General features: G+C 46.2%; 1 protein-coding gene across 2 annotated transcripts in view; it reads left to right on the forward strand.

Annotated features, from left to right (window-relative positions):
• The window catches only part of Map3k21 (mitogen-activated protein kinase kinase kinase 21), a 38859-nt gene extending 11746 nt beyond the window's left edge, over nt 1-27113 (forward strand). For both annotated transcript variants that reach the window (XM_076916057.1, XM_034522931.2), the window contains exons 2-10: nt 2010-2190; nt 5474-5622; nt 7279-7454; nt 14050-14290; nt 16235-16357; nt 17913-18063; nt 19077-19174; nt 20779-21537; nt 24179-27113. In XM_076916057.1, the coding sequence (XP_076772172.1) occupies nt 2010-2190; nt 5474-5622; nt 7279-7454; nt 14050-14290; nt 16235-16357; nt 17913-18063; nt 19077-19174; nt 20779-21537; nt 24179-24552 (2252 nt within the window). In that variant the 3' untranslated portion in view covers nt 24553-27113. The remainder of the gene's footprint in view (nt 1-2009; nt 2191-5473; nt 5623-7278; nt 7455-14049; nt 14291-16234; nt 16358-17912; nt 18064-19076; nt 19175-20778; nt 21538-24178) is intronic.
• Nucleotides 27114-27510: the final 397 nt, after the last annotated feature.

Raw genomic sequence — 27510 nt, forward strand, 5'->3', positions numbered from 1 at the left:
ACACAGGGACATCTCTGCATATAGCATATAGGGATCTCCGGTGACATTTTCGGACTGTAAATTGGAAGTTCTAATTCTTCCCTGATTGACTGGCTTGAGAAACAACTCTGCTCAGAGGGAGATGATTGCCAGTACTGCGTATTGACTGTTTGAAGGGGTAATACAGCATTGATGAAGGCTAGCCCAGCGCATGTTGAGGTGTACAGGGTACAGTGTTGCTGTGAGTACTGGGGGAGTGATTAAATAGTTCCTGGAGTTAGGTTTTATATGCAAAGAAGTATTAGGTAAAAGGAAAAGTAACAGACAAGCAAGGGAGATGGGCAAGCATCAGCTGGGGTGGGCTGACCTGGGTGGTTTGCTGTCTGAGTTTTCAGCTTGATGCGGTCTTGGTATCTCACAGCTCATCTCCATGGGTTCAGATGTCTGTAGGGTTTTGCAGAAGCTGGTGTTCCATAATGAGCTACGTTAATATGTCACCTATTGGTACAGTCTCCTGTGCATTCATCGGGAAAGACTCTGCTTTGATGAGGACGGAATTTCTCGGAGTGAGACATTAATTTTTCTTGTCACGTTGGCTTTGATAACTGATCTTATTTGAGATGTCTTGGTCAAAGGCTCTTGTCCCTAAGAATCATTTACTTTCTGCCTAAGCTGTACCAGGCTGGAAGATTTTCTTAAAAAAAAAATTTTTTTTACCTGGCCATGCTGTAACTTAATAAAATGGTAGAAACACAAATTCACCCTCCTTGACTCTGGGAGCTACCGTGAGATGGTAATTTATTTATTTATTCAATATTTATGTATTTATTATCTAAAGGAGCTGACATTTTTATGTTCACATCTCACACTACAGTAAAAGCTTCAATTTTAAATTCTACTTCTCCACCCAAGATTATTCCTTTTGCTAGGAAGCTGGGGCAGGGTTTCCTTGACAGGCTTAGCACCGCATCCTCCTAGTGAAATAGAACAAATAATACAGAACAAAGAGAAGCCTGCTCTGCTCTTATCTGTCTGTCTGGGTCATGCCAGGCTAAGTGGGCATCATTGTAGGGTGAGTGGGAGTTCTTGACGTGGCAGCCCAAATCTCATGGACAGATGGCCTCCCAAGGGTGACTTCATTCCAGGAGAGGATTCCCTGGACATCATCCCAGGGCAGGAGGGCCTCCTCCATGGGGTGCTGAGGTCATACTTGGTGAGGAGTAATCAGGAGACTTGGTGGGAGGAGAAATCATGGCCCACACAGGAAGAAATGTGTTATATACAAGTCTTTGTGGTCAAAATGGTTTTTTGAATGGAAAGAATTTTGCTATTGAAAATTGTCTTAGTTAGGGTTTTACTGCTGTGAACAGACACCATGACCAAGGTAACTCTTATAAAGAACAACATTTTTTTTTTTTAGATTTTTTTTAAAAGATTTATTTATTTTATTGTATGTATGTGAGTATACTGTTGCTGTCTTCAAACATACCCAAAGAGGGCATCGGATCCCATTACAGATGGTTGTGAGACACCATGTGGTTGCTGGGAATTGAACTCAGGACTTCTGGAAGAGCACTCAATGCTCATAACCTCTGAGCCATCTCTCCAGCCCAAAGAACAACATTTAATTGGGGCTGACTTAGAGGTTCAGAGGTTCAGTCCGTTATCATCGAGGAGGGAGCAGGGCAGCATCCAGGCAGCCATGGTGCAGGAGGAAATGAGAGTTCTATATCTTCATCTGAAGGCTGCTAGCAGATACTGACTTCCAGGCAGCTAAGATGACGGTTTTAAAGCCAATTCCCACAGTGACACATATAATCCAACAAGGTCACGCCCACTCCAACAAGGTCACGCCCACTCCAGCAAGGCCACACCCACTCCAATAAGGCCACACCTTCTAATACTGCCACTCCCTGGGACAAGCATATACAAACCACTACAAAAATATAAAGCAAAATGATACATGACTTAAAGACTTGGACTGGTGGTCGGACCATACACCAAGACCCTTCCTGTCCTTTTCCCTGTAGTTTTGCTGCTGGAGAAGATAGAACACGATGACATTTGCAACAAGACCCTGAAGATCACAGACTTCGGGCTAGCGAGAGAATGGCACAGGACCACCAGGATGAGCGCAGCAGGAACCTATGCCTGGATGGCTCCTGAGGTCATCAGATCCTCCCTGTTCTCCAAGGGCAGCGACATCTGGAGGTGAGAACACACCTGGGCTATGTCCATCTGCAACCTCCTGTTGTCTCTGAGTGTGCGTGGGCTTTGTGATTTTTGCCGTGAATAGCGAAGTGCTTGTGAGTGGTGTTGATTCAGACAGGGGGACAACAGATTGCTGATCAGCTTTCTATCCCATGGTAACAGGATCTGGGACGATTACATTAAAGGGAGGCGGGACTATTTTGCCTCAGGGTTTCAGAGGTCTCAGTTCACTGATGCTTGGACTGTGAAATATCCATGAACTTTGGTCCCCCAGGAGGCCAAATCATGGCTGGAAGCTTCTCCACAGACTTAAGAGACAGCAGGCTTTCCCCAGCTGTCCCTGTACAAAGTATTGTCTTCTTCTTAATGCTGGTAATCTCTTTAAGAACTAGGCCTGTCTGCCAGGTGGAAATGCTGCTTTCTGACTAATGTGTTTGGAATATTTCCACTGTGTTTTTTTCATCTCAAAGGAACAAAAGACATGGTTTATTCTGTATCCACTTATGAGCAACAATGACCCAGGAGCATAGGTAACCCCAAATACTGTGTTTCAATGAAGCAGCAACTTTATGAACTGTTTTGACAGTAACAGAACAAAGAAAGCTAGGATTGAGACACTTTTCAAATCCATTGGTGGGTTTATCAAGTAAGAGGGTTAGATCAGGTAGAGGGGGGTGTTTTGCTATTGGCCTTGGATGCTCTCAGACAATACTCAGCCCTTTGACTGGTAGAAAAGTTGGCTCATTTTACATTGTCCAAAACTTTGCAGACATCCAAAGTTGGTTTGTTTTTTTTTAAATCTGCTTATCAGTATGCTGTTTTATGTTAGTTACAGGATGTTAGGTCCAGTGCAGAGGAGAATGAGGAAAAGCTACTTATCAGATGAAAGATCACCCAAGACAAATTGTAACCAGTCTCTGGACCTGCAGCATTCTAACCTCTCCACACCGCACTGCGGCTCTGATGGCCCATCAGCCTTTGCAGTCACAGCTACTCTCTAGGAATGCCCATCCACACCTGCAATCTGATCCTCCTTGCTAAAAGCAGCCTGTGATAACCATGCTATAACTCGAATGTTTGGCTGTGTTGATCTTTCCTCTCAGATTACTGAGTTTCCTGACTTCGAATTTCAGCCTTAATCAAAGTCTCAGGGCAAAATGTAGCTATTGCTGAAAGGTAACTCAAGAGGTTCGTCAGTTATTCCTGCCGGAGTCCTGTGAGCACAGCAGTTACCCACCAAGTTTCTTTCAGAAGCCTCATCTTGTGTCCCACAAGATCTGACTATTAATTTTGGCTTCCAGGACTCTAGGCTTTCTCTAGCTTCCTTCTAAAACTCTACCACACGCTCAGGCTTCACTACAGCAATGCCTTGCGTCTTCTGTGTTCCAGTCAGCTTTCTGTGGCTGTGACACAACCCCTAAGATGATCAAGCCATAAGAAGGGAGGGTTTGTTTGGGCTCAGTGTGAGCTTTTGTTCCCGTGAGCGTTTGCCTCTGCTGTTTCTCGGGCCCATGGTGAGTCAGAGCATTATGGTAGGAAGATTTATAGAGGAACAAAGCTGCTCATATCACGTCAGGAAAGAGAGAGAGTGAGCGAGAGAGAGAGACAGACAGACACAGAGAGAGAGACAGAGACAGAGAGACAGACAGACACACACAGAGTGAGTGAGAGAGAAAGAGACAGACACAGAGAAATAGAGAGAGACAGAGAGACAGAGATACAGACAGAGACAGAGAGACAGACAGACAGAGACAGAGAGAGACAGACAGACACACAGAGCGAGTGAGAGAGAAAGAGACAGACACACACACACACACACAGAGAGAGAGAGAGAGAGAGAGAGAGAGAGAGAGAGAGAGAGAGAGAGAGGAAGTGGGGTGGATATCTTTTATGTATCAAGCCAGATGTTGTGATGCACACCACAATATGGATTGAACCTGCTTCCCCATGTCTTCCCCACCATGGTGGACTGAACTTTCTTAAACTATGAGTGAGGATATATTTTTGCTCTGGTAAGTGGTTCCTTTCAGGTTTTATCACAGCGGCAAGGAAGCTAATGTATAGGATAAGCAAGACAACCTTTCTTCAAACTCTCAAAGTTACAATCGACATTTTAATCTTTGTGTCCACTAGAAGTCACTCCCTCACTTCTATACATAAAGTCCTTGGCAGAGACTCTTCTTAAATCCAACCAGAGAGCAGTTAGCTATGCCCATAGCCATCATGTCACAGTTATATGAGTGGGCCCCTCTTGCTTGGTAGGTTGGTCTTGAAGGTAAACTTGATGGAATCGGACAAAATTATATTGAGTGAAGTAACCCAGGTGAGAAAGACAAATGCCGTCTGCTCTCCCTCCTGATTGGATGTAGCTTCTAATCTGGCACTGCAGTGCTTGTAGAAGCCAGGAAAAGAGAAAAGAGATATTGAGAGAGGGACACCTTCAAGGCAGGGGAGGATAGAACTTAGGTAATGGAGAGGGAAATGGGGTGGGAAGGTACACACAGGGAGGGGAGAGAAGGTGGGACCCCAGTGGGGATGCTGGGGGAACAGGGAGGGGAGGAAAGGTAGAGGCACAGGAGGACTGGGGGAAGGATTAACCAAAAGCACAGGGGCATGAAAAAATCATATAGAAACATACTATCTGGGCTGGTGAGATGGCTCAGTGGTTAAGAGCACCAATTGCTCTTCTGGAGGTTCTGAGTTCAAATCCCAGCAACCACATGGTGGGTCACGACCCTCTTTAATGAGATGTCTGAAGACAGCTATTGTGTACTTACATATAATAAATAAATAAAAACCTTTTTTTAAAAAAGAAATGTACAATCTTATAACAATTTAATTTATGAAAAAAAAAAAAAAGACGTTGAAAGGAGATATTGTACTTCATGTGCCTAATACATATGGTGCCTGTGGAGGCCTGAAAAAGGGGTATCAGATCTCCTAGGATCGGAGTTGGAGACAGTTGTGAGCTGTATGTTGGTGCTGGGAATAGGATCAGAGTCTTCTGGAAGAGAAGCCAGAGCTCTTTTAGCTGCTGAGCCATCTTTTCAGACCTTTTCTGGGGAGTTTTTGAGATTGGGTTGCACTGTACAGCCAAGACTAACCCAGGGCTCATAATCCTCCTGCCTCAGTCCCCCGAATGCTAGCAAATGTGTACCACCATGCTTCAGCTGTTCTGGGACAGAGTCACCTCTTACCCCGGGAGAGCAGTAGATATGTTGGGTCAGCTGGGAACGGGGCAGGCTCAGGAGCCCAAGTCGCTAACGGGAGCTTTGCTTCGCAGCTATGGAGTGCTATTATGGGAGCTGCTCACGGGTGAGGTCCCGTACCGTGGCATCGATGGACTGGCTGTGGCGTACGGGGTGGCTGTCAACAAACTCACACTGCCCATTCCATCCACCTGCCCTGAGCCGTTTGCAAAACTCATGAAAGGTAACGTTCAGCCCTGATTTCAGAGAGTCTGGTCAAGGAAAGTCATGCATAGGAATTTATATATTTTCCCTATTTTTAAAAAAGCAATATGTGCGCTGTCGAGATGGCTCGGCAAATAAAGACGTTTGCCACCAAGGCTGACAGTCTGAGCTCAGCTTTTATGTGGAAGGAAGAAGAGATCAGATTTCTATGGTTATTCCTCTGACTTCTAACCATATGCAATGTCACATCTGAACCCACACACATAAACAAACAAACAAATAAATAGGTATAAAGTTTTAAAAGCAAAGGAATGTTAAGCTGCACACAGTAGTTCATGTCAGTAATTCCAGTATTCAAGAATCTGAGGCAGGAGGATTGCTTTGAATTCCCAGGCCAGCCTGGGGTAATATGAGACCTTGTTGTTTCTTAGAACTCAGTATTCAAGAATCTGAGGCAGGAGGATTGCTTTGAGTTCCCAGGCCAGCCTGGGCTAATATGAGACCCTGTTATTTCTTGGAAATAACATTTTCAAAAAAGGAAAAAAAAAAAATCTAATTGCTTTTAAGTGTGCTATTCTAAGAACTTCTGCTAGAGAGCTGAGGCCCAGGCACTGTCAGCTGTGTAGCTTAAAACCGTAGAGATTTATCAGTGGTGCCTTGCCTTCCCTGTGGAACTTGGCACGGTGACATAAAGCTGTCACTGTCCTACTGTCCTCCAGCAGAGCCCTCAGCTGGCCCCAAGCCATGCAAGTAGTGATCACAAACATCTTTCAGGTCTCAGCAACATGGCTGCGCTTGGATGCAATAACTCCACTCTTGTTAAAGCTCTTTCCCTCACTCCATGAGCTGTGAGTTAACCTCATCAGTTGTATTAAGAATTTGTTTTTAGAAATTGTATTTGTGTGAATACACTGTCTCTGTCTTCAGACACATCAGAAGAGGGCATCAGATCCCATTGCAGATGGTTGTGAGCCACCATGTGGTTGCTGGGAATTGAACTCAGGACCTCTGGAAGAGCAACAAGTATTATTAACCGCTGAGCCATCTCTCCAATCTCATCCATTTTGATTTGTGATTTTTTTTTTAAATTTCTTTTTAAGATAGGGTTTTGCTATGTGTACCAGGCTGGCCTTGAACCCACTCTCTATCCCATGCTAGATGAGAATTTATTATATATTTCATAGATTCCTCAAACTCACTCTGTAGCCCAGGCTGGCTGCAGATCCACTTTGTAATGAAGACTGGACTTTGGATCCTGCCTTGACCTCCCTGGTGTTGGAATTGCTGGTGTGAGCCACCGTGTCCAGGGCATTGTTATTTCTTAGAACTTCAGTTTTGATCACAATGTTTCCAGACTTTGGTTTGGGGGCTTGTGTTTTACAGCCTTGTAATTCTGCCATAGCCGCTCGGCCTCAGCACCAAAAACAGAATCAACAGAAACAAAACCAAGCATGCATGTGTGGCCTGTCTCTGTGTCTCTGTTTGCCCCTGGCATGGTGCTCAAACTCGGTCACTCAGGGGCTCACTGATATGCACTTGGGATTTCCAGGAGCCAGCACTGCAGACAGGGACTCCCGGTTTGGAGTGACAGGTGTCAATCTGAGAACTCCGCCGTCTGGGAGATGATTGCAGCGGTACGGAGAGAGGAAAGTAATGTGATTCTCATTTGTCGCAGAGTGCTGGGAACAAGACCCTCATATCCGACCCTCGTTTGCCTTAATTCTTCAACAGCTGACTGCGATTGAAGAGGCAGTGCTGACCGACATGCCCCAGGAGTCCTTCCATTCCATGCAGGAAGACTGGAAACTGGAGATTCAGCAAATGTTCAGTGAGCTGCGAACCAAGGAGAAGGTGAGACAGTGGTCTCACCACGCAGTGCATACATGATCACAGCACAGTACATATATGTTCATATCACAGTACACACATGATCAATGTACAATGTACACATGCTCACCGCACAGTACACACGTGATCACTGCACGGTACATACATGTTCACATCACAGTGCACACATGATTACCACACAGTACACACGTGATCACTTCACAGTACATACATGTTCACATCACAGTGCACACATGATCACCACACAGTACACACGTGATCACTTCACAGTACATACATGTTCACATCACAGTGCACACATGATTACTGCACAGTACACACATGTCCACATCACAGTACATACCTGATCACTGCATAGCACACACATGCTCACCGCACAGTACACACGTGATCACTTCACAGTACATACATGTTCACATCACAGTGCACACATGATTACCACACAGTATACACATAATTACCATACAGTACACATGTGATCACCACACAGTACACACATGTTCACATCACAGTGCACACATGATTACCACACAGTACACACGTGATCACCGCACAGCATACACATGATCAATGCTCAGTACACATGTGATTACCACACAGCACACATATGCTCACCACACAGTACATACATGATCACTGCACAGTACACATACTACTAGCCACAGAGACACCAGCAGGGCCTCTGCTGGCATTCTGCTGTGTTTTGGTGTTTATTAATGCTTGCTTTCCTTTAGGTTAAAAATAAAGAATACTGAAAACATATAATTGGAAAGAAACCCTTTTATTGGGAAATTTCCAAGAGGAAAATAGATAAGAAATAACATAAAACTCCCATACGTCAACGAGCCCTGCCGAATGCCCAGTTTTGAACACTTTACACACTTCTCTCCATTATGTTCTGAAACTGGAGTTTTAAAAATCAAACCCCCACCTCATATTACTTTTATATATCTTGTTTGAAAAATTTGGTGTGTGCTGTGTGTGTGTGTGTATGGTGTGTGTGTGTGGTGTATATTTGTGTATGGTATGGTGTGTTTGTGTGTGTGTATGTGTGTGGTATGTGTGTGGTGTGTGCATGCTGTGTGTGGTATGGTGTGTGTGTGGTGTGTGTGGTGTGTGTATATATGTGGTGTGTGTGTGGTGTGGTGTGTGTATATGTGTGGTATGTGTATGGTGTGTGTGTGGTGTGGTGTATGTGGTGTGGTGTGGTGTAGTGAGTGTGTGGTGTGTGTGGTGTGTATATGGTGTGATGTGTGTGTGATTTGTGTGTGTGATGTGTGTGTGTGATGTGTGTGTGGTGTGTGTATATATGTGGTATGTGTATGGTGTGTGTGTGTGTGTGATGTGGTGTGTGTGTATGGTGTGTGTGGTGTGTGTTGTGTGTGTATATGTGTGGTATGTGTATGGTGTGTATATGGTGTGGTGTGTGTGTGTTTGTATGTATATGTATGTGTGGTATGTGTGTAGGCTTGCAAGTGTCGTGGCACACATGCAGAAGTCAGAGTATAACTTCGGAGACTCCTTATCTCTTTCCACCTTGTTAAGTCATGTACTTCAGGCTGCTGGCCTGTGGGATTCCAGGCGCTTCTCCTATCTCTACCTCCCATCTTGCAGTGGGAGTGCTGGGATTAGAGTTAGGAGCATCCCTGTCTAGCTTTTTGTGGGTTCTGCTGTCTGAAGGGTTTTGAAGTGGGATTCTTGCGAGCACCAAGGACGGGTTTCCTCAGACTTAAAGTCCAGGGATGTTTTGCCTGCTCTGTGTTTAGTGTCCCTCTCTGGTGCTTGGGTAGAATGACCAAGATTGCCTGTTGATACTCAGCTGAGTGCCTGGAGCTCTGGGTCAGACAGGCTAGCTGTCTCTGGTCTCAGTACCTTGGTCACTGGGTGTCACAGAAGGGAGTATGAACTGTGAGGGGTGTGAACTGTGAGGGGTGTGAACTGTGAGGGGTGTGAACTGTGAGGGTGGTCCCCAGCTCAAGCTCCTGCTTAGTAAGTGTGTGTGTGCCTCAGGAGAAAACAGGCTTTGTGTAGCCCCCACTGTGCCTGGGCTGGCCTCTGGGAACCAGCTGGAAGAGGAAGGCGTGGAGGTCACTTCCTGAGGGATGCCTTCTGTCAAAAAGTCTTCTGTAGAGTTCTGGAAACACACATTTGGTTGACTTAAAATGACAGGGCAAATTTTGGCCCACTTATCCAACTCAGTTTTTGAGAGTTCTGAAATGAGGTGTTTAAACCCACAACCAAACTGGACTTTAGTGGATGGCAGGTGATTTTGAGGGAAAATGGCCTCAAGTCACAGGATTAAAGTTTGAGAGTGACATTATTCAGAATAACGATACTTAATAATTCTTTTGTTTAATTAATGACGACTAGTTTTGGAACTACAGGATGTAAGCGCAGGAGCAGATGGCCCTCATGTTTGAGAGTAAAATAATAAAACTGCTCTCGGGACGGACAGCGGCCTCTGCTCAGTTTTTGGGTTCACAAAAGCTCTCTCACTTGCTATTTTTGTCTCTTCCTGTCTTTGCTGCAAGGTCTTGCTTAGTGTCCTAGGCTATGTGACTCTCACTTTGTGGTTTAGGCTGGTGGTGAACTCACAGCAATCCTCCTGCCTTAGCCTCAGAGGTGCTAGGATTACAGGCATATCACCCCTGCACAGCCATTTTCTTATTATTCTTTTGGATGCACACACACACACACACACACACACACACACACACACACACACCCGTGTCTCATGTGTTTTATTTGACTTACTCATTGCCTCCAAGCAGCCCCTCTGCCCTTGGGGTCTGTGATTAGAATATTTGAGACAGTGTTTCTCTTTGTGCTGGAAGGTTCCAATCTCATTTTCCTGGGGAGGAAAGCCTTTTCTCTTCATGCTCTCTCTCTCTTTCCCACTCACTGGCTGAGGGAGGAGGCCCCTCACTCCAGATGCTCAGCACTCATCCACATCACGCTGTAGACGGTGAACCCTCCGTGTGCTCAGCTTCTTATCGCTGTCTGGCTCTGGGTCCCTGTGTGCACCCAGCACAGGCCCTTGGGGGAGGGCTTGTCCTTATTAACCATTAACCTTTCCTGCAGGGAAATGGTTTGGCCCTTACCAGAAAGCCCCAGCCAAGCCTTTGGGCAAATGCTCCTGCTAGTAACCACACAAGACAAAAGGAAGGCGTCATGATTTCAGATGTGTTCACACGTGTTTATTCGTGTTCTAATACCCCAGAGGTCTCCCTCCCATTTCTCAACACATTTCTCAAGCTTATTTTATTATTCATGTATGTGTGAGAGCACTTATGTGTGCATGAGTGTGTATGTGTGCATGAGTGTGTGTGTGTGTGTGTGTGTGTGTGTGTGTGTGTGTGTGTGTGTAGGCCAGAGTTCAACCTCAGATGTACCTCAATCCCTTTCTACTTTGCTTTGAGGCCAGGCTTCTCACTAGAACCTTAAACAGTTCCACCAGGCTGACCTGCAGGCAGCCCCAGGGATCGTCATATATGTAGTTAAGTGCATACCCAGGCCTTGGTTTTATACTTTTTCCCTGGGGATTGAAGTCAGGTCCTTGTGCTTGTGTGGCAAGCACTTTACCAGCTGAGCCACGGCCCCAGCCCAGCTTCCAGATTAAAATCCTGCTTAATAAGGTGTGCAGTCTGACGGTTTCCCCACCAATTGTGTTTGTGTTTTCCATCTTAGGAAGTCTTCCCATTGTTGCTGCTGATGACGTTGTAGGGGTTGGACACTTGGACACTAGTTGACAGGGACTTAGAAGTGGAAGTGTTTACTTACTCAGTTTCTATAGAGATCAGTGCAGGAGGGCTTGCTGTCCTCCCGACACCAGCCCCGCTGAAAATGACTCTTAGGAGAAGGGTAGTATCTTAGGGTTTTACTGCTGTGAACAGACATCATGACCAAGGCAACTCTTATAAGGACACCATTTAATTGGGGCTAGCTTGCAGGTCAGAGAGTCAGTCCATTATCAAGGCAGGAGCATGGCAGCGTCCAGGCATGCATGGTGCAGGAGGAGCTGAAAGTTCTACATCTTCATCTGAAGCCTGCTAGGCTGCCCTAAACTGGCTTCCAGGCGGTGAGAAGGAGGGTCTAAAACCCTAACCCTGCCCCAAAATGACACACTTCCTCCACTAAGGCCACACCCACTCCAACAAGGCCACACCTCCTAATAGTGCCACTCCCTGGGCCAAGCATATTCAAGTCACCACAGGTGGGTACTAGAAATGAATTAGAAACCACCCTCTGTCTTCCAGTACTTTGCAATCAGTCTCCAGGATGGACACACTTCAAAACTGCTTCACAGCTGTGTGAGTTGTCCTCAGCTGTGACCCCTGCACTCAGGAAGCAGAGAGGGAAGAAACAAGTTCGAGGCCAGCCTGGGTTACATAAGGCCACATCTTTTTAAAAAAATTACAATTTTTAAAAAATTACACAGCCCTTCCTTTTCTTTTCCAGTGATAAACAGTTTTTACCTGGCACGTGCCAATAAAGAGACACTGACCGGTCTGTAAATCAGAGCCAGCTGGCATGTGGTAGGGAGAGCGACTGAAAAGCCTGTGAGTCAGATCGAGCCGCTTGCTTCTCCAGCTGGGTGTATATGAATTATTTAGGGACACAAGTCAAGCTCAGAGACTTCAGAACTGAATTCCTGCTTCTTAGGTGGAGTTGCCACAGACTGGGGACTCCTGTGATGTGATGGATCCGTTTCTCTATCACGTGGACTCTGTCCCAGCTCTAGTTTTGCCCAGTTGGTGGGACAGTGCCTTACTGTGTTCTTTTCTTTATGAAGATTGTATTTGTAGATATTGTTTGTAGATTGGCCCAAATTCCCCTCCCCCCAATCCATCTAGAAAAAGCCCAAAGGTGCAGTAGGCTTGGATGTTCAGTCTCTGGCTGTAGCTCCTGAAGGTGTTTCTTAGTGGATGAGTCTCTTGAGGGGTTGCTGTTTAAGCTCTCGTGTGTCAAGTAGAGCCAGGAGTGTCTGCTTATCTTTCAAGGCTGAAGAAGTGCATAGGCCTACCTGAGAATCCTCTGCAGCTCCTACCGGAGCTTGGCTCGAGGCTTTGCTAAGATGGATCCATGGCTGTCCGGCTGAATGCTCTGATGTCTGGGTGCTGACACAACCACCCAAAATATTCTTCCCCATAAAGAATAAAGAAGAGAACACACTGGAGAAATGGTTTAGGACCTTGAAGGATTCTCAGTTTTCCCCTAAAGGACTATGAACTATAGCCATAACGTGTGACTATGAGCGTTATCCTTTAACTCACTGAGATGTAACTGTGGGCTGTATTTTGAGATGGGTCATTCCCGAGGCCAGGGATGCAGCTTGGTTGGTAGAGGGCTTGCCTGCGGTTCCTGGTGCCCTGGGTTCCATCCCAGAACCTCGTAAACCTGAGCGTGTGAATATAACATGAGCTTGTTACTCAGAACTCAGGAGGTAGAGGCAGGAGGATTAGAAGTATCAGGTCATCCGTGGAAACTTGGTGTGTCTGAGGCCAGCCTGAGCTACATAGGCCAGGATTCAAGGCATAAATAAATAAATAATAAATAAATTAGGTCACTCACAGATGTTCCTTGTTGATGACTATTGATGTATGATTTATATGTTAGTTCAGTGGTCTGCAGCCTTCCTAAATGCCTCGGCTATTTTTCCCATTTATTTATTTATTTATTTATTTATTCACTTTACATCCTGATCACAGCCCCCTTCCTCCAGGCCCCTCTCCTATCCCCCTCCCCCTCATCTCTGAGAAGGGGGAGGTCCCTCTGGGTAGCAAACCATCCTGGCTCCTCAAATCACTGTAGGACTAGGCACATCCTCTCCACCCATGACCAGACAAAGCGGCCAAGTTAGGAGAACAGGATCCACAGGCCGAAGACAGATTCAGGGACAGCCCCCTTTCAGTTGTTAGGGGACCCACATAAAGACCAAGCTGTTACATCTGCTACATGTGTGCAAGGGCCCTGGGTAGATCCGTGGATGCTCTTTGGTTGGGGGTTCAGTCTCTGGGAGCCCCCAAGGGTCTAGGTTAGTTGACTCTGTTGGTCTTCCTGTGGAGTTCCTGTCCCCTCCAGGTTCCTCAATCCTTCCCCCAACCACAAGACTCCCCAAGCTAATGCTTGGCCGTGGGTCTCTGCATCTGTTTTGGTCAACTGCTGGGTAGAGCCTCTCAGGAGACAGTTATGTTAGGCTCCCGTTTGCAAGCATAATTAGAGCAAGCATTCGAGGTTCATTATCTTGTGGTGACCCCAACCATAAAATTATTTTGTTGCTACTTTATGACTGTAATTTTGCTACTCTAATAAATTGTAATGTAAATATCGAATATTCTGGAAGTCTGGTATCTGACCCATAGTCTGAGAACTGATGTGTTACGCGCTCATAAAGGCTAGAGGTGAAACAATGATTACCGTGAACGTGAGCGATGCCCTTTCCTGTCAGGAACTAACAGAGAAGAAGGGACCAGGCATTGGTTTCCCTTAGGTTAATAATAGGCTAGGATACCGGCAGATCACAGAATCTTGGGGAAAGGGCTCGCTCTGGAAGCGGTACAGGAAGCTCATGTTAATCTTTTTGGGCCTGACTTTGCAGGAGCTGCGTTCCCGAGAGGAAGAGCTGAGTAGGGCTGCGTTGCAACAGAAATCCCAGGAATTGCTGCTCAGACGCCGGGAGCAGCAGCTCGCGGAGCGTGAGATCGACGTGCTGGAGCGCGAGCTGAACGTGCTTATCTTCCAGCTGAGCCAGGAGGCGCCTCACGTGAAGAAGAGGAAGGGGAGGTTCAGGAGAGGCCGGCTGAGGCTCAAAGACGGCCACCGCATCAGCCTGCCTTCAGGTGTGTGCCTTTAGAACTGGGGAGGCGGAAGTTGGGTGCGGTCGTTGCATCCGAGTATTTGTCTCTCAGCATGGAGTGTCAAGAGATGAGCATCTAGACCCACCTAAGAGGCAAGCCGCTGGTCATGTCTGTGAAGGAGTTTCGATATTAACTGGGAAGGTACACCCTAGTTATGAGTGACACTGTTATGTGAGCTGGAGTCCAAGCTTGAATAAAAAGGAGAAAGCAAGCTGGCAATCAGCGCCATAGCCTCTCCTTTGTGCTGTGTCCTGGGTGTACTGCAGCAGTTAACACGAATGGGTTCCAAAACTTGGGCCGGGTGAATGACTAACAAAACTCAGTCGGAACCCCCACTTTTCAATGATAGATGGAACAACATCCTGAATTCCTAAGGGCAGCGGTTGCTTGGCTGATGCATTTATCCGAGGCAGAATTAATGTAATTGACTATTTTTGTAAGGTTCTTTAAAAATCCTGGACTGTAGTATTTGGCATTTCCTTTTCTGAAAACAAAGAGGACATTTCAGCTACATATTTATTTCCTTCTGGCACCTGTTACAAGATTTCAGTTAAAGATGACCCAAGCAACTGCGGCTGTGAGGATTCAGCATGCAGTAGCCTCCTTTGACCACAAGATGGGGGTATATGTTGCAATTCTGGCTCAGGATTGTGACAACCTGCTGGCGTTTGGAGCCTTCACCCTTAGTATGTGCTTGTGTGTGCAGACACAGAACCACGTGCACATACACGCTCTTGCATGTGCAGTACTCAGAACGGGGCAGAGTTGGTAATGAAGAAATAGCAGCGACTTCTGTCTTGTTTTCCTGAGAGAGATTTTGTTGTTGGTGTTTTCATTGGGCAGAAAGTCCTTGGAGTTCTTTGAAAGCCAGTGCTGTTGGAATGGGCAGAGATTCAGAAAGGCTCACTGAGGGGTATAGCTTGCCCTTCTTGGGGTTAACATACCAACTTTCTTGGACTTTTACAGTATCCCTGCACTTTGGAAGTATACTTTGTATCGTTATTATTTTCTTCAGAATCTGTAGGAGAAAACCTGGTGAGAGGGGAAACTTTGATGTGATGGTTGAAGTTCCTCTGCCCTGTGGCTCCTTTGACGTTTTATTCTGAACATACATAAAGTCAAAGTAAAGATGTTCCAGGCTTCACCAGTTGGTCTGAAGCAGCACATTTTAAGTTGCACCTAAATCAGAGGGAACCAAAACCCAACGAAGACCAGCTGTTTGTGCATGTGGAAGAGTGACAGAGAGACCACACAGGAGAACAGAAATGAGTTTTTAAACTCTCAAAGCCCCTGCCTCCAGTGACATATTTCTTCAGGAAGGTCATACCTCCCAAACCTATCCAAATAGCCCCACCCAACTGAGGGCCAAGTATTCAAATGCCCAGAGCTTTGGGTGAACATTTAACATTCAAACCACCACACAGAACACATCCTGTAATGTCATTTTTTATCTTTTAGATATTGATACCCTGGGTTCTAGACCAAGCCAACTTGGCTTGGATAATTATTCTACCTCCTTCTAACCCTGTTCCCCAGACCTACAGCACCAATGGAAATGAAACTATTAAAGGGAAGTGTCTGTTGCCAAACTAAATTACCCCAACAAAGGAGAGGGCAAGACTGACTTCAGCAGCTGGCCAGCTATCATTGCAGGGAGCTCAGAGCAGGACTGTGAAGCAGCTAGCCACACCCACAGTCCAGAGCAGAGAGAAATGAACACACACCTCCTTGTGCCTAACAGAATAATGTGTCATTACCTGTTGACCTGAGTGTCTTAGAAGAGACACAGAGCCATGTAAAGAAACACGCTCAGGAATTAGTCCACATGCCTGAAAGAGTCGCTGTCTGGTTATGGCACTGTTGGTTATGAAAAGACAATGAGGAAAATAATGAAAATTCCTGAAAAGCTGGTTCTTTCTTTTTCAGATTTCCAGCACAAGATCACAGTGCAGGCTTCCCCAACCCTGGACAAACGTCGGAGTTCAGACAGCAGACTGTGCAGCCCACCCGGCAGCCCCATGATGCTCCCCCGCCTTCGGGCCATTCAGTGTGAGCTTTTAGCCTTTCTCTTCATCAGTGTTAAGACTGCTATGTGGTCACATGAAATGGCAGTGTTTTTACAGTGGTCTGTGTGAGTGGGGTTGGTAAACAACAGGGGTGAAGACATGGAGAGAACACCAGACCTTGGGGCCAACTGTGGTGTCACTCCAGTGATCCCAGTACTTGGGGATTACTCCAGGAGGAAAATCAAAGGCAGCCTCAGCTGTATAATGAACTCAAGACCAGCCGGACTCTTTCAGGCATGTGGACTAATTCCTGAGTGTGTTTCTTAGCATGACCCTGTGTCCCTTCTCAAAGACTCAGGTCAATAGGTAATGACACATTATTCTGTTAGGCACAAGGAAATGTGTGTTCATCTCCCTCTGCTCTGGACTGTGGGTGTGGTTAGCTGCTTCATGTTCCTGCCTTGAGCACAAGAGACCCTGTCTGAAAGAAAGGAAAAAAGAAATATAATAAAAAACTCAAAGAAGTTGGTCTTCAGTCTTAGGCATTTGCTCTTGACCATAAATGTGACATCATGTTAATGAAATGGGGACCTGGAGCCAGAAGTCCAGGTCATTCAAAGAAACTGCCACATCAGACAGAATCCATCTCTTCTGCCGAGGTGACTGGGGATACAGCTCAGGGGTGGAGCACTTGCTTAGCTAAGCATAGGAGGCCCCAGATCTAACCCCAGAAAAGCAACACACTCAGGAACCTGACATGCCTCCAGCACTTTACAACCAATGTAAAGAAGATATGTTTCCCTGTTTACAGAAGTGCTAGTTCTAAAAGGCAAACGTTTGAAAAAAAAAAGTCTGATGTCCATCTCTATGGGATTCCCCTCCATGTACATATGGATAACCACACAAGTCTTAAGAACTTTATTTTACATTTATTGTAGACTGGGCTGGCCTTGAACTCACAGAGATACACCTGCCTCTGCTTCCTGAGTGCTGAATTAAAGGCATGTGCCACCGTGCCCAATGCTACTCACACCATTTTATAGGAATATATGGTTTGCAACTTTTAAAACATCTCTCTGTGTGGACAGTGTATGGCCATACAGAGTATGTCTGTCATGGGTTCAAGTCTGCATGTGTGTACCACAGAGAGGGCGGAAGCTGGAGGTTGGGCTCAGGTGTGGGTCCTCAGCTCTTGACCTCATTGAGACGGGTTCATAGACCTGTTGGCTGGCGACCTGGGGATTCTGCTGTCTTTATACTTGTGGTACTTTTTTTTTAACTAGTTACCCCCAACCCCCAAATACAAAATTCAGTTTTCTAGGGTGGGTGAATGAGTTGTTCTGACTGTTCTGTCAGGAGCCTGTCAGGTTATTTTGCATCCTGAGTTCATGACACTAAGGAAATGGGCTCCCTGAGATCGGGGGAGATAGAGTTCATATCTTACCAGAAAAGCCTAGTATTCCACTTAACCATATAGACCAGGTGAGTTGGCCATATTGATCTGGGCATAGACATTGGCCAGATTAATCCATCTAGAGCCTGCATGGATTCTGGGACTTTTTAGTAAAATTAGAAGTAACAGTGGTTTTCCTATATAGTAACTTCGGATGAGAGCAATAAAACCCGGGGAAGGAACGTGGTCTTCCGACAAGAAGACTTTGAAGATGTGAAAAGGAATTTCAAGAAAAAAGGTTGCACGTGGGGACCAAGCTCCATTCAAACGAAGGAAAGACCAGAAGGCCGAGAGCGGTAAGGGCATGAGGAGGGGGCTTGCGGCACGCGGCACACATGGATGCAGCTCTCCATCCTGCATGTGACCGTGCTGCTTGACCTGCCTCTTGGGAAACAATTAGATTAATGCAGAGGCAACTGGATATTAACTTAATGTTCTGTAACATGTTGCACTCATTTTGTGAAATAATTATTAGTTCAGTACATAATTTGACATCTTTATGTATCACTTCATAATTTGTGTATGGGGATGGTGGCGGCAGTGGAGAGATTGCTCAATCCTTCAGAAGGCCTGAGTTCGATTCCCAGCACCAACATGATGGCTCACAGCCACCCCTAACTCCAGTCACAAAGGGATCCACCACCCTCTTCCAACTGCTTTGGGTACCAGACATGCATGTGATTTGCATGCATATGTTTGGGTAAAACAATTATAAACAAATAAACCTAAAATATTTTTTTTAAAAAGATTTTGTTAGGTCCTCAAGATTCAGAAGCACAATTGAATCTTTAAAAATACTGCTGCTGGCCTGAGACGTTCGGCAGGTGAAGTGCCTGCCTGGCAAGTTAGAGATCTAGACTTCGATCCCCAGCACCCAGCTGGGCAGTAAAAGCTGGACAGGCCTGGCAGCTGTCTGTAGATTTAGACCATCAAGACCTTAGACCCTGTGCACCCAGACTTCATGGCACTAAGGCAGGGGGTCTAAGGAGGACCTTCTAAGGAAGACTTAGAGACAAGGGACCTCTAGGGCAAACCAGCTTGCTACCCTAGCAAGAACTGGTGAGAGACCCTGCCTCAATAAAATAACAATAGATAGCAATTGAGGGAGACATACATCACTTCTGTTCTCTATACGGAGGTGCACACACACAAGCACACCGCCAGCAAGTGACCACTTACACACACACACACACACATCACACATCACACATCACACATATATACTAAAACCTTTGTCACAAACATGTATCCGCTGCATCTGAGTGTTCTGAAGTTCCAAGGCGTGAACACAAATGTCTTTCTCTCATAGGGTAAGACCTCTCTCAGATGGCAACAGCCCTTGGTCGTCTCTTTTAATAAAAAGCCAGAAAACCACACCCTTGGCCTCACTGTTTGCGGACCAGCCAGGTAACTGTGTCTCGGGAGGGGGATGTGCTGGGGTGCTCGTAACTTTCGGGTCTCTGAATTATCTCACGTGCCCCTTAAGGTTGCTGAAAGGGTGACAGCAGGTCCTTTAGAGCTTTAGTTAATCCCAGAGGTTATTTTGCATCCTGACTTCATGACACTAAGGAAATGGGTTCCCTGAGATTTGGGGAGATAGAGTTTATAGCTCCATGTCTTACCAGAAAAAAAACAAAACAAAACAAAACTAGTATTCCACTTAACCATATAGACCAGGTGAGTTTAGCATAGATGTTGGCCAGATTAAGAATGGACTGGGGCTATATTCTGTGTAGAGTGAGTTCAAGAAGTAAAATTATTGAAAACCTTCAAAAACGGCTGTTAACAAAAAGAACTGTTTTTTTATACCTGAGTGTTCTCGACGCCCTTTTATACTGTGATGAAACTGGAGGTGCCAGTGTTGAGTGTATTCGAGTGCTGTGCTCACCTGCCTGTCTCCTCCTCTTGGGGGAATCCCTTCAATAAGCAAGGGATTTGAAGAACAGCGCCAGAGCAGGGTCTGCAGTGGAAAGGGGCTTCGTGAGCAGAGGTGCTCATGGGAAATGCAGGCCTGTGTCCAGAGAGAGCAGTGTGCTGCCGACTGTCTCTAGACTGTCTGTCTAGAGAGCAGCTTTCCTGATGAGAGTGGCCGTCTAGAAGACAGTGAGTGGGTTTATGTGCTAGAGAACGTCGCTCTGGAAAACCAGGCAGGTCTGCTGTGTCTTACCATGGAGCCCAGCACAAGGAGGTTGTTTCTGTTGCCGCATGAGAGAGCTTCACCCTTCTCCTTAGCTTGATGACCCCCATAGGGCTCTGGCCTCTTTGGAGAATCACCTCCCCGTACTTCCATTGCACTAGCTCCAGCTTGGGGACAGGTCTATCACACAGCAGCTTTCTGGATCTTTCTCGGGACTTTTGGTTTTGTGCCAGGTCAGGCAAGAACTTGGGTGTTTTAATTGCCACTGGGTTGGGTGCTACACTTGAGAACCTGTGGGGTGCTGTGTAGCAGTCCTGTGTGCAAAGTGAGAGTTGAATGGGGCTGTGCACTTTGGTGAAGCAACGCGGTGTGTACATTTTGTGGAATGGTGTGTATGTGTGAACATGCATGTGTGTGTTGGTGTGTGTGCACGTGTGTGAACATGCACATGTGTGTTGGTGTGTTGCACATATGTGCACGCGTGTGCACATGTGCGCATATGCATGTGTGTGTTTGCACATGAGTGCGTGTCTGTGTTTGTGTATGTTCATGCATGTGTGTAAACAAGTGTGTGTGTTAGTGTATGTGTGTGTGTTTATATTTTGGTGCTTCTGTCTCTGCTCTGATTTCTGTCATCACTGTTGATGAGGAACACTTCCCTGAAGGGCAGGAAGCATTGATAACTTTATACAGCCCTTGGGTACCTGCATCCCAGGGCTCTGGGCTCTTCTCACCTGAGTTCTCCCACTGAAAGACCTCCGCATGTTCTGTGTAGTGTGGTGACTCGTAGGTTCTAGGGTGTTAGTGCACAGTTTCAGTGGTGGTGTTTGCCGTGCAATCCTTCTGCAGTGTTTACATTTGTCCCTTTGTTTAGGATCTTGTGAAGAGAAGAAACTTGTCCCTGATGGATTGGAGCATAGAAAACCAAAGCAAACAAAGTTCCCTGGTCAGGCCTACGTTGGTCTACCTCTTTGCAAAGACAGCCAGAGAGAAGACTCATTAGAGGCTGAGAGTCGGGAGGAGGGACCCTCAAAAGGCTCCCCAGTGAACAACGTGGGTGCCCCCATGCTGAAGAAGAAAACAGAGTCAGCTCTGTGTGAGTGTGGGGTGCTGCTGGCATCGATGGCTTTGGGACTGGATGTCAGGAAACTACATGGAGCCCAGGCCTCCACCAAACCATCACTCAAGGAGGAAAAGAAGGGAGAGGGCACCCTCCAACCAGCCTCCAGGTGCCAAGCAAGTACCAATTCACTTTTGAGGCAGTCATCTGCAGTTAGGGCACCCAGTGATGGCTCCACTCTCCTACTGCCAAGTGCCACAAGCCTTTTCTCAAAGTCTTCTCTTTCCACGAAGTGTTTGCTGCAGGCTGACGTGGAGGAGCCACCTCTGGGGAACACTCAGATTTCTTGTAATCACACGAGGCTCACTCCAGATCCTGGTTCTGCTGCACCAGAGAGCAGCTGTGAACTCATCCCTGGACTGAGACATAAGACTGACTATGGTGCGTTGAGAAACATGTCACCTGCCATCCTGGAGCAGACAGGAGAAAGACTGCCAGGTTGTGCCACTGTAAGAGACAAAGAATGCCACCATGTGCAGATAGGATCTGAAGAAACTCTTCTCCGGCCCCAAAGTAGGTGACAGCAGTTGGGTCAGTGGAAAGGACATTGCAGGGGGCAGAAGGGTGTGGACTGGAAAGCGGTTTTCCTTTTTTTTTTTCTAGTGATTTAAATTAATAACTTGATATTGTTCAAGTTGCACTTGAGTGTTATCTTTCTGTGTTATAAATTTAATATCACTAGAGCATCAATTCTGAAAAGAGGCTTGATCAGAATCTAATAACTTCAGATTGAATGATCCTGTAAGTGCAAACCATGTGATAAATGACACATGGGGACAGAGATGGTTCACAAACCCAAATCCCAGCAAAAAGACAGTGGAAGAGCTGATCGCAGACCCGAACCACAGCCAACAGCACCAACCCTAAAACCCTCACCACACATTGAGCCCTAAACCTAAACACTAACCTTAACCAGAAACGATAATGCTAAACACTTCACCCTAACTCCAAACCAGTCATCCCACACCGAACACTAAACCCTAACCTAAACACTAACCTTAACCCTAACAAAAACACTAAACCTAACCCTAAACCCTAATCCCAAACACTAACCATAACTCTAACCATAAACCCTAAACCCTAATCCTAACCCTAAAACCTAATCCTAAACACTAACCCTAACCTAAACAATAACCCTAACTCTAAACCCTAATCCTAAACAACGCTAACCCTAAACCCTAATCCTAACCCTAAACACTAACCCTAAACCCTAACCTAAACTCTAATCCTAAATTAACCCTAACTCCGAACACTAACCCTAATGCTAAACCCTAAACCCTAATCCTAACCCTAAATACTAACCCTAACCTAAACACTAAACACTAACCCTAAACACTAACCCTAACCTAAGCACTAACCTTAACCCTAAATGCTAACCTCTAACTTAAACATAAACCTGGATCCTAACCCTAAGCCCTGCCTCTAATATCTCACTACAAACCCCAATCCGAACCCTCTAACCTGAATGCTAACCGAAAGCTGTCTTCAGGCTTCCCCGAGACACTCTGGTGTCACATGCTGTGGCTATGTTGGTCCCTGTCATGTCCGACAGGTTGGTGTGTAAAGCTTGAAGCCAGAGTGGCTTAAACACGAGACCGTCTTTCCCCACTGTGCTGAAGGCAGAAATTCAGGCAAGAGTATAGGCGTGGCTGGGTCTTCCTGAGGCCTCTCTGCTGACCTTTCTCACACGCTCTCCTTATATCCTGACAGTGTAGTTCTTCTGGGTGTTTGTGTCTGAATCCTATAAGGCCCACAGTCAGACTACACTGGGGCCTGTCCATGTGAACTTATTTTAACTTAACCATCTGTGAGGACCCCTCCCATCTCTAGGGCTGGGGAGACATCTCAGTAAGTAAAATGCTTGCTGTGCACATGACAGGACTCAAATTCAATCCCCAGAACCCACATCAAAAAGCTGGTGTGCTAGGGCACACCTGTAATCGAAGTATTGAGAAGACAGGCAGGTGCCTGGGGCTTGCTGACCAACCAGTCTAACCAAGTCAGCGAATCCTAGGCCGCTGAGAGACCCAGTCTCTGAAAACAGGCGGACAATTCTAAACCACCTACCCCACACTCATGTGCATGCATACATACCCACCCCACACTGATGTTGCATGTGCATGCACACATGTGTGTGTATGTATACAGACATAAAAATACATGTATGCACATACACATATGCATACAGACATGTACACACAGACATACACAGACACAAACACACTACATATATATACATTATATGCACACAGACACACACATGACACAAGACACATAGACACACAACACAGAGACACACACATGACACACAGACAGATACATGCAGTCGAGTGTACACACACATGCATGAACACACATACACAGACACACACACTACATATATACACATTATATGCACACAGACACACACATGACACAAGACACATAGACACACAACACAGAGACACATGACACACAGACACAGATACATGCAGTTGAGTGTACACACACATGCATTCACACACAATATATACATAGACACACACATGACACACAGATAGACATACACATGTATATACACATGTACACGCAGAAATGCATGCATACATGTACACACACAAACACATATGAATACACATATACACATGTGCACACACACAAATACATGCACAGGTCATGATGCTGTTACAGTTAACTGTGTAAAAGCCAGTACTCAGGTTTGCTGAATGTGACCTTGGGTACATCTCTGTAACATGTTTGTCTACTGCTAACCTACATCACCTCTCCTATCCTCAGGAGTGGGGTACAGAGCAGTGAACAGGTACTACAGTGACTTGCTCCATTTTTATGTGGAAGTAGTTACATTGCTGTCATACGTGTATTCTCTGAAGCTATGGCTGTGGAAAGCCAATTGAGCCGGGCATGGTGCCTCTTGTCTGACATCCTAGTTATGAGGGCAGCTGGGTAAAATGGCTGGGTGAGTTTCTCTGGGTCTCACAGCATAGTTTCACTAGGGAACACATGCACTGGTGGTGGGGGATGGTTTACATAATTACAGTGTTAAAACTCGAGTAACGTCATTATCCTCTTGAATTGTCACTGTCTTTCTCTTCCCTCACTGCTTCAGAAGTCTGTCTTCTTGCAAACCCTCTGACTTGCCTTTCTTCACCCACAGGTGCCCCTGGAGACTCTGGACCACCACACTCTCCCTCCCCTGCCTCTCAAAGTGACCTGGCCAGCCAGGACTCTCCAGTGCAACCCCAAGGTGTTCTGGGCAAATGCCAGGCCTGCCCTGCCCTGCCTCAAAGGCAACGCACTGCTTCATTGAGAACAACTTCCCCACCTTCCTGGGCCTGTGACAAGGAGCATGCAGCACCAGCCTTTGCCTGCTTGCTTGGTGCTCAGGACAGAAGCAGGTACCATGCACCTTCTTTGCTGGACGCCAGCTTAGAAGGTCAGAACAAGGACCGTGCCATGCCCTTGTGTAGAGTGAAGAGCGCGATGTGCCAGCCGTCCATCTACGCCCTGGAGAAAGACTTTCTGATCTGATGACCTCTGCCTTCCCGTCTTTATCATTTGATGCGGGCGCACGGAGGCCATGTTTCGAACTTGTGGTCTGTGAAGCTAGAGGCGGACGCCGACTCTGAGGCGCACTAGTGACAGCTGTTGGCCGTCGTTATCACAGCCTGCATGATAATTACCCTGTGACTTGAAATACACAGAAGTTCGAATGATTGACCGCGGAGGTGGGGTCGTCCTAGCCGGCTCCGGTGCTTCAGTCTTACGTACGTCCTGCCCACGAGCACGCACGCACGCATGCGCGAAACTGCAATGGCCGATAGATCCTCCTTGTTTCCTGTCTTTATCTTTTTTTCTCTTTTTCGTGTCCTTTTGGGGGTTTATTTGTTTGTTTTTACCCAACAAAAAACCAAGAAATAGCTACTCACATCTCGGTGATAATAATGTGATGTTAAAAGTAAACATATTTATAGGGGGGGGAGGAGTCCTACTGTGTGGAGTTAATTCAGAGAACTATTTAAACTACCCAGAGAAGGCAGTAGCCTTGTAATGTGAAAGTGTGTCCAGTTGACTCCCGAGTTACACAAGGATAGTCCTCGTCCAGGAGGCTGTAGCCTATAAAAGCTTTATTGAGGCCGGAAGAGGTGGCTCAGGAGTTAAGCACGCAAATAGCTCGTTTGGAGGGTCCAAGTTCAGTTCCTGGCACCCACGTTAGATGGCTCACAACTGCCTGAACTTCAGTTCCAGGGCATCCATTGGCATCTTCTGGCTGCCACAAGCACCTGCATTCATATGCACACCACACACACACACACAGACAAGTAATTAAAAGTTAAAATATTTTAAACGTTTTATCAAATGTAACTATATATATTTTTTCATATCATGTAACCAATATGCCCTAGAACAACTTAAAGGGAGGAATTACTTGCTTTGCTCATGGTTTTGGAGGGATCAATGCAACCGTGGGAAGGGCCTACTGGGGTGTCTTCATATCACGGTGGACAGAACGCAGAGGAAGGGAGAGACAGGAAGAAAACAGGGCAAGATACAGCCCCAGGGTATACCCTCACTGAACTTGTTCCCCTGTTTCTATAACCTCACAATGCAGCACTCCTATGTGGAAACCAGACAAGAAGAGCCTATGGCGGATGTTTCAGATTCAGACCTTAGCAGTAATTGTGGGGCATCATTGAGATCAGGCATTCATATTTGGCACCCTGTACAAGGCCGCTCAGTAGGCTTTACCTGTAGAAATGGTTCATCATTAGTAGCCAGAGGTGGGACATTTCTTCATGCTCCAGTAGTCTTTAAAAATTAAATGGTCCATGGCTGGCTATATTCAAAGAACCCGTGTGCTGTGGACATGCATGTTGTGTGGTTGTATCTCTCCCCGAGCCTGCAGTTTTGTCAACACTAAAAGCATTACCTATGCAGGAGATAGCAGGACCACCAGGGTTCCCGGTCAGCTCTTCACACTCCACTTAACTCTGAGTCAACTCGGGCATCTGTGGGAGTGAGCAGGCATGGTGGGAAGACACGGATGACTTCTGGAAGTGACTTTGGATAGCAGATGCGGTTGGAAACAACTTAAAGCTATTCATGAATCATTTTTGTAACTTCACAGAGAGGGGGCTGTGTCGCTGGGACTGGGTGACTCTTCAGGATCTCAGTGTCCTTGTCTGGGTCTCTTGAGTACTGTGATCCCCTTCTGTCACCAGAACATAGATATCTTCAATGTAGAGAGAAAATACTTAAATTCCGACACAGTAGGAAACTAAATTGTCAGTATAATAATTTTATAATAACAGTAAATAATATAATGTCTTATTTACTGTTGTATCTTGGCTTACACATAAGAGCAGGATTTTAAAGGTGATTCAGTCGGGTGCAACCTGCGGGAGGATCTCACCGCCTGCTCTAGGCAGGTTTCAGGTGCTCAGAGCAAAACCTCAGACTTCCACCAGACTTTCTGTGTTGTTTCCGCTCTCTGATTCTGCTTCACCTCCGTAGTTATTAAATGGTGCGACAGGGATGTAGTTTGCTCAACATTTGTCACATTGGATAGACCGCTTGCTCTCTTCTTTTCAAGAGAAGCTAAAAGTAAAAGACATGCCCCAAATATCCAGTGCACGGGAGGAAACCGTAGGAACTGTGTGTTCGGCTTTGCTTCTGTTGCACCTGCCCATGGAGTGTGTGTATGACAGAGATGGTGAAATCGGACGTGTCTGTCTATCCGTCATGTCCTCTCTCATTCTGTGTTCCAGCCTCCCTTCTCTTTGTTTCGCTCAACTGTGATGAATTTAGAAAGGAAGCCATGCTAAACCATAAGGAGCCAATCTGACTCACCATTGCTGAAGGTTCTCACTGAGACCCCAGGTTTTCTGTGCACGCTACACACATAGCAGAACCTGGATATTCATTTTCTGTAGACCTCAGTGATCCTAAAGATCATCTAATCTGATTCCTGTTAATCCATATTCTGCTTTTTCCTCCCATGGAGCCCAGACAGGCTATACTCAGAAGCCTGTGGCTGACAAAAATGTTTACATATGTTGTCTAGTTTTGTAATAAACTTTTTTTTAACAGCTTGTCTGTTGGCTTAGTGACTTTGATGCCCTCCTAAATGGTCACAGTGGTTTGCTTGGTATTCAGTGAGGAGAACATGCAGAGATGAGGCTTGGTGTGAATGCGGAGACCTGAGTTCCACCTCCAGGACCCTTGCAAAACAGCAAGTCCTCCTGATGTGCCCTTGTGGTCCCACAGAGAGGTGGGGACCTGGAGCTCACTGGACAGCCAGTCTAGCTGAATCAGCATGCCCCAGGGCCAAGACACACACACACGGACATGCACACACACGGACATGCACACACACGGACATGCACACACACACACACACACACACACACACACACACACACACCCCTATGCACACATACCTTTGTGCACACTCAAATTTAAGAAGAAATTTAGGCACACGGGGTGCCT

Source organism: Arvicanthis niloticus, chromosome 18 (genome assembly GCF_011762505.2).
Source record: "Arvicanthis niloticus isolate mArvNil1 chromosome 18, mArvNil1.pat.X, whole genome shotgun sequence".
Taxonomy (NCBI): Eukaryota; Metazoa; Chordata; class Mammalia; order Rodentia; family Muridae; genus Arvicanthis; species Arvicanthis niloticus.